The 7,805-nt window shown below is 37.4% G+C and overlaps 1 protein-coding gene across 1 annotated transcript; it reads left to right on the top strand.

The window, feature by feature from the left end:
• Positions 1 to 1,958: 1,958 nt before the first annotated feature.
• Positions 1,959 to 7,017, top strand: LOC146579039 (uncharacterized). Its single transcript, XM_085267882.1, has 3 exons — positions 1,959 to 2,146; positions 6,340 to 6,868; positions 6,985 to 7,017. Exons 1-3 carry the CDS (start codon positions 1,959 to 1,961, stop codon positions 7,015 to 7,017), a joined length of 750 nt encoding a protein of 249 aa, XP_085124008.1.
• The last annotated feature ends 788 nt before the right edge of the window (positions 7,018 to 7,805 follow it).

The following is a 7,805-nucleotide window of genomic DNA, read 5'->3' on the forward strand; positions in this document are numbered from 1 at the left end:
AGATTGTATATTTAAGCTTCTAACTCTTGACTGTTTTCCTTCATACTTTGTCATTTTGCCTTTGTCTCAGTTTTAAGATTGAAGTACATATAAGTGTTATCAGGTAGATTAAATTGAATTAACAAATGTGGGTCATATTACCTCAAACTGTTGCTCTTCTCGGTGCCAGTAAATAAAGCCCTTTATGGATATTGTGAAAACTGTATTTCCATGGTTAGTAAGTGTGCAATGCCTTTTAATTTATCTTTTTAGGCATTCATGGAGTCACAAAATCTTGCAGTTACTTGACCAAGTCTCATGTATGAGTTTCCCTCTGAATGAACCAACCAGTGATCTGCTTTTATTGGCGATAAATTGGAGCTGAGGGGTCTTGGTTACTATTTGCAAACATGCTATAGGACATAACAAATTTGGTCAGAGAAAAAATGAAATTATTTTTTCAAATAATTTGACACTTTCTTTTTATATTTTCATTTCAGGAATTTTATGTAATCACAAGGAACAGCACAGAGAGCACCAGGCACCAATGACCACAATTGAAAAATGATATGTAAGAAGTTTCCAAAAACTGTGGCCACTTGAGCTTGTCTTCATATGTGAGATAAATTACCATCTTATTCCATTAAAAAGCCTGCTAGGAAATATATGATTGGTCTTTGTAGCTAATTTCTCCCTTTATAACCACTAGAAGACAGAGAACATTTTTATATAACTCAGCAATTTGGCCGTTCGATGGTATAAAGTAAGAAATATCTCCTGTCTGGTTTGCACTGACAGCAGATGTCTGATATGTTTCACCTGCTCTGAACCGAGGCAATGAATTGGACTTGGATGTTTGTGCCACTGGTCCCTTGGTAAGTTACAAATAATATGACTTTTTGTGAGGAACCCCAAAACTTGTCAGTTTTGGCTAGCTGACTGACAATAATCCAGGCTAGTGAGCTTGTGGTCAGTGAATCTTGGCATATGTTATTCCATTATATCCAGTGAAACAGACTATTCAACTTTGTTTGTAACTCATAAAAGTTATTATTCGGTGTTACTTGGATCTGATTGTGTTAATTGGTAATGTAGCTATAATCACACTGAGAGCAGGTCCGCAGATGTCTGTCGGCACACAAAGCAGAGATCTGCGCAAGAGCAAATGCCAACAACTGAGCAAGAAGGGCTGTTATTGTGTGTGTATGTGGATTGTTACGACCCCCTCTGCTAGGGGACAGGGAGTAACAACATACTTAGGGGGCAGGGATAGCTCAGTAGGTAGAGTGGTGGCCCCATGATCGGAAGGTCGGGGGTTCGATTCCCCTGAACAGCTACCCTGAGGTACCCCTGAGCAAGGTACCGTCCCTACACACTGCTCCAGTGGCTGCCCACTGCTTCACTGAGTGAATGGGTTAAATGCAGAGAGGGATTTTCCCCTCGGGGACCAATAAAGTACACTTTCTTTCTTAAGTCCTCACACGAGTAACTAAGTGAAATAAAGGTTTTATTGCAAAATTCAAACAGAAAACACACGGGGCTGCGTTCTGTAGACCACTGGGTATATAATCAGCACACAATTAACCAACACATACGGGAGTGGAAAAAGCTAACTAAGGCTAACCTCATGAGCAGTATCGACTATATTTTTCTCCTCAAAATACAACATCAGAATAGAGGCACACAAATAACGCCATAGGCCTTAAAGCTACCGAGGTCTCAGAGTGAGGATCGAAGATTGTGGGTTGATATTGGTAGTGGCAATATAAACTCCACCTCTCTCTGAAACTGGATAGTAGATTTCCTATCAGATACGCCTCAGTACATCTGAATCGGCAGCAACACCTCTAACACCATCAGACTTAGCACAGGAGCTCCTCAGGGCTGTGTTTACAGCCCACTGTTGTTCACTCTCCTGACACGACTGCACTGCCCTACACAGCTCTAACCACATCATCAAGTTCTCCAATGACACAACCATGGTTGGACTCATCAGCAGCAACGACGAGTTGGCGTACAGAGCTGGCGTTCTGGTGCACCAGAACGCCAGCTCCACCCACACACCACTCAGCATCCACGGTTCCACGGTAGAGACTGTTAACAGTATCACGTTCCCATCTCAGATGACCTCACCTGGACCACTAACACCTACTCCATCACCAGTGGAGTAGGTGTTAGGTTTTTTTTTGGCTGTTAGTGTGGTGTATCGAGACGCTTGAAGCAGGTGACCAAAGTCGGCAACCTCAGCCAGCAACAACGCATAAGCTGATTGTTAAAGCAGCTACCAAGAAAATTGGAACATCTCTACCTCTGCTACAGGACATCTTCCACAAGCACTACATCAGTAAGGACTCCTGCATTGTGCTTGACCCCTCATTTGGACTCTTTTCTCTCCTTCCATAAGGGTTCATTTAAACCACTCCAAGGTGACTTTAAGCATCTAACTGTAAATTTTATTTAAAAATGTTCTTGATCCTTTTCCCCCATTCCAAAAGTGTATATTTATTTTCTAATTTATTGTTTGTTCTTTTGCAAATTTACAATTTTAATACCTGCTAACTACAGATTTGCTTCACTTTCTGTATTTTGGCTCCCTCCATAATAATCATAACTTTCTGCAGCCTCTCTGTTCTATATGTTTTTGTGGCAGCCCTAATAGACATGCTCAGCTCTTATAGTTATGTCAACCTCTGAAAAGGCATTCATCTTTGTTTGAAAAAAATGGAAAACAGACCAAATGATTTGACTTCCAAAAGTTTTCATGTCGTATATAGAGCAATGGCTGCTGGCTATGCAAATGACAGCACAAATCAACTTTTTTGTTTGTACAATGCTTGTTTGTGCTTTGCATGTGTTTATATATGTATTTTTTTCAGGTTGTTCAGTTGTACTAGGCAGGATGTTTTAAGGTGCATGCTCATACACTGAAAAAAAGGGATTGGCCAACTCTTGGATTTACGTAAGCATCTTGCGTGTATTTAACATAAGTGCCTCATGCTTTAAAGTTAAGCATAACTTTAAAGTGTAGAAACTACATGATATGCAGAGAGGCTCGATTAAATTGTTCATATCATGTTCGAGTGAAGTAAGTCAATAACTTTCAGTCTCGTATGCTTTGGATCGTGGTTTCAGGAAGGCATCCATCTCAGTCAAATCGAGTAGCCTCCACTACTTTTTTTGGTATACTGAAAAAAGTAAATTGGGTGTTTGTTACATTAAAAACAAAATTACATGTTTAAATTAACTTGTAATTGTGTCTGTATGGTTGTCTGCCTCTTATAACCTCAGTGATCTTGTAAATTTTGTGATTCCAGGCAACTATCCACTCTTACTAGATTGTATCATGCCATCTACACAAGAATAAAATAAGTTGAGTTTCATGCAGATCCTACATGATTCACTTGGGTTTACCATAGAAACATGAAAGTCTTGTTGTATCTTGTAAACGTGACAACCTATTCAACATCATTTGCTGACTTACCTTAGGCTATTTTATTTAACACAATTGTTAAAGCAATAAAAACATTATCTAGTTCAAACACGAAAATGCATCAAGTCAGACTTTTTTGACCCTATGTGACCCATATCCGATCATGGTATGACAGTGTGAATGGCACAAATCCGATATTTTCAAATCTGACCTGGGTCACTTTCATATGTGGTACTGAATGTGGTACATATCAGATGTTTTAGGAAGCGACTGCTGTTTGAACGGTCAGGTCGCATTAAATCCGTCTTTTACGTCACTGACACAAGACAGACGGCAATTATCAGCACTGGAGAAGACATTGTGAACACTTCCTGGCAATCCCGTGTAGATGTTAGTGAAACTGTTGGGAAGACAACGTTGGAGAAACGTGAACATTTTATTTGTGCTGTATAATCTGCAGATTCTGACAGAAATCTGCAACTATCCTTTGAAGCACCGCTCCTCTCTGAAACAGCAATAAGGATAATTATTAGGCCATATGTAAATGACAAAATAACTTTATAACTTAAAGCAAAATTGGGAAACGTTAAGTCAGAAACAAGTCTTTGGGCCATCAGTCAAACAATACTGTTTGGTCTGGGTCTAAACAGAACGTGTTGTGTTTTATTGAATCAGGGTTGCAATAAATCTTCTAATAATAACAATAATAATATTAATGGTCCGCTTGCGGGCCACTTTGAAGGTTCACACTAGAGCGCGTTTGCTGTCACATTTTATTTGTAGTCTGAACAAACAGACAAAAAAATTTGATTTGATTCAAAAAATTGGAATTGAGCATTAAGACCTTCAGTGTGAACGTAGCCAAAATGACAAACGGAAGAATATTGTCTTCCTTTATAAAGAAGCAGAGAAACTCAGGAGAAATTTCTCAGGTCAGAACATAGAAGTGCACTTGGCAAAACACAAGCCAAACAACGTAGTGTGTGCTGTGGAGTGCAACGAAGAGTGCTCTGATCTCTATAATGGATGATATAAGATGATATAAGATGATATAACCATATATATTTAAGACAGAGAGGTTTAAATATTGATAAACATAGACATTATACACTATATACACTGCATTTCAGAATTATGGCTTGCAATGTGTATCAGGGTTACAATAAATCTTCTAATAATAATGGAAGTAGAGTTGATACTGGATGCATAGTAAAATCCTCACACACATGCTGTAAATTAAATCCCATCAAACTGCTCAATGTACATACAGGCTGCATGACACTGCTTAATTTGAATGAACACCTGTCTTAAATTACAAGCCGTTTGAATACTGTGAGATGTGATGGATTGATAGAATAAACATAGACATTAACAATTCTAAGCATGTTGATTTTTTCCATTATTTACACATCCTAAACTGTTCTGTCACATATATACAACTCAACCAAAATCAGCTGAACTAATTACACAAACTCCATGTTAGTTTTTGGTTTCCTACATGTTGGGGTGAAAAAGAGAATTTGTTTTTTTTCTACATATATTATCTATAGTTGTTAGAAAATACCGATGTAACCTGCAATACCTTACTGTGACGCAAATGGTGAAGTATTTGCTTCTGTAATTTACAGTAACCACCTATAGAGTCATGCAAAAGGCCCCCATTGTTCTGCTGCTGTGGGAACTCTGACCACCATCAACACCAGAAGAAGCATCAGTGCACATTTAGAGTGAAGAGCAGTCGGTCAGTTTGGAGACGCAAACCAGAGGAAACAATTCAACCATAAAGGTGATTATAGTGATACGTTAATTTTTAAATGCTTTCTTTTTCAAAAAAATATTTAATCTGTTGTTTATCTTTTTGTACCGATGCAACTGAGATTAAAGTGTTTCAAGCTGTGCTCACTATACATTAATTTAAATTTTGATGTAGGTTATCTACCTTTTTTGCCTCACTTTCTGTATATGTTAGGAACTTGTAATTAATAGTTTTTAAAAAATGAATTCATTAATTTTTTTTAAACCTGTTCAAAACAAAGGTTACTCTTAAAAGCCCATTTTTCTTTGATCAAGTTACAGCGCTATGGTTTTATTACACCTTTGAGGAAGTGATTAAATTTAGTGGGTCAGGTTAAGTTAAACCAGATAATTTCTGATGATAACGTCAACACATTATATTCTGTGTGGAACTCATAGCTGCTTCCACTTTGTAACTGTAGTGAAATCGAGTCACTACAATGAGAAGATCCTTATTTGTAGGTAAATCTGAGAACACTGAATGGGATTACCGAATTGTTAAAATTAAGAGAGAAAATGTGTTTTGGATTTGAAATTTTTTATATTCATTTAAAAATGAAAACGTTTCTTTAAGTGTCATAGATAGACCATTTATTTGATTTATTTGTGAACAACTCTATGAATTACATGTGATCAGATTTTAATGACAGAGGATAATGGAAAATTATTTATTATTATACTCCACCAGCTTGATAATATGATATTATGAATGAGCAAAATATTGTATTTTTAATTCATTCTGAGTATATTTTTCTACTGTCAAAAATTTCATACCCATGTTATGGTGGTTTGTTTTTAAATGTTGATTAACAATTAAGACTTTATGTTAGAGTATTTGTTGACAAAAAAATGCCAGTTATCTCTCACAGTATTGCGCCTAAAGCGCTACTAATTTGTCAGAGACTGTTTAAGATGCATTATAACTGTGATCTGTCAATCCCTTCCAGTCCCTCTAATTGTTTTTTTTTCTCCTCAGACCTACATCATACAGCAGTTATGGCTTTTAACTCCACCTCCAACTATGTTATGGACGATATCTGCGCCATATATTCATACAAATTTATTCCTTTCAATACAGTGAAAATCACCTTCCTCATCATTGTCTTTGTTCTCGTCTGTTATGTTGGTCACCAAAGATGGCGGCATCAGCGCTTTAAAACAGCAAGCCACTCTGACATCTTCACCTACCACATGGCTGCCATGGAGCTGATCTGGATCTTAGGGTGTTTGGTCATGTATTGCAGCACATACACTAATCACTTAGTGAGTGTGGCAGTAGGATTATATGTTTGTAACGTTGCTTATTATGGAGAGATATTTTTCCACGTCCTGACCTGTGTAGAGCGTTATCTGGCTGTTGTTCACCCCATCACCTACATGAGTCTAAGAAATGCCCGTGGGGTCAGGATCAGAAACATCACCATTGGTTGTGTTTGGATGCTGAGCTTTGGACTGGTGGGTTTTGCACTCTTATTACCTCCTAACTACCAATCTGCCCCAACGTTCTGCATTTTGGCTCCATCCATTATAATCATAACTTTCTGCAGCCTCTCTGTTCTCTTTGTTCTGATTCGCCCAGGGCCAGGGGAAGGAGGTAGGGAAAAGGAAAAGGTTGACCAATCAAAGCTGAGAGCTTTCTACACTGTCACAGCTATAACCTGTGCTGTGTGGCTATGGTTTTTTGGGTGGCTTGTATCAAATGCTCTTTACAAATCACTTCTGGTGAGCAACACTGTCAAGTGTTCAGTGTTAATGTTTCTTATCTGGTTTAACTTGCCCAGCAGTTTGGTGTTACCTCTGCTGTACCTGCATAGGGCAGGAAGACTGTCGTGTTGCTGTTATACCAACAAATGAAGAACAAGGATTGAATCAGAATCAGAATCAGAATCAGAATACTTTAGAATACAGGATACAGGATTGAGTACCGCAGAGACTATAGATCTACATGGTTTGAAAAAGTATAGTAGACTACAACATTTGGAACAATTTTTGTTGTATTACTATAATAACAAAAGACTTTGATCAATAACTCTTAACTCGTTTCATGTAACTTTGTAGGCTTTTGATACTGCCCTGTGTCCTGAAGATAATGATGATCAAATTTGTTTTCATGGCTTTATTATTATTTAACAGAACTCTAGTCTTTTGGAGAGTTTTTAACAGAGGACACAAGTTATTCAGCATTTGTCCACACTGATGAAGTTTGATGTAACTGAGCAAATGCCCATGTGTTTGCTTTTTATGGATGCAACACAGAATAAATTATTTGTGCGTGTTTTTCCTTTGTGTGAGATTGTATGAGGCCTGGCAGTCAGTAACGATTTATTTAAACTCTGTAGTGTTTATAAGCTTGAAAACAGAACCTTCACTTCATCATTACCCATATGGAAAAGAAATAGTAAAAACATATATGATTTACTCATGAAAGTGGCCACTTTCTCATTACTTTCATATATTTTTTTAGTAAGTATCCAAAACATACAAGCTTCATTATATAATTTTTCAAGGGATCTTATATCTGTTTTCACTCTTGCATGCTTTCCATACAAGTTTCATACAAGACAGATAAAAACTTTATAAGATTTATGTATATCTTTTCCAT

This window comes from Mchenga conophoros, linkage group LG3, assembly GCF_057382185.1.
Source record: "Mchenga conophoros isolate Kocher_MC1m ecotype Shallow Benthic linkage group LG3, M_conophoros_male_GT1.1, whole genome shotgun sequence".
In the NCBI taxonomy this organism is placed as follows: domain Eukaryota; kingdom Metazoa; phylum Chordata; class Actinopteri; order Cichliformes; family Cichlidae; genus Mchenga; species Mchenga conophoros.

Coding starts and splice junctions, on each gene's coding strand:
- LOC146579039 (XM_085267882.1), top strand. CDS start 1,959: ATGGTTGGACTCATCAGCAGCAACGACGAGTTGGCGTACAGAGCTGGC. Junction 2,147..6,339: donor CCTACTCCATCACCAGTGGA/GTAGGTGTTAGG, acceptor TGGTCACCAAAG/ATGGCGGCATCAGCGCTTTA. Junction 6,869..6,984: donor TCACAGCTATAACCTGTGCT/GTGTGGCTATGG, acceptor TAACTTGCCCAG/CAGTTTGGTGTTACCTCTGC.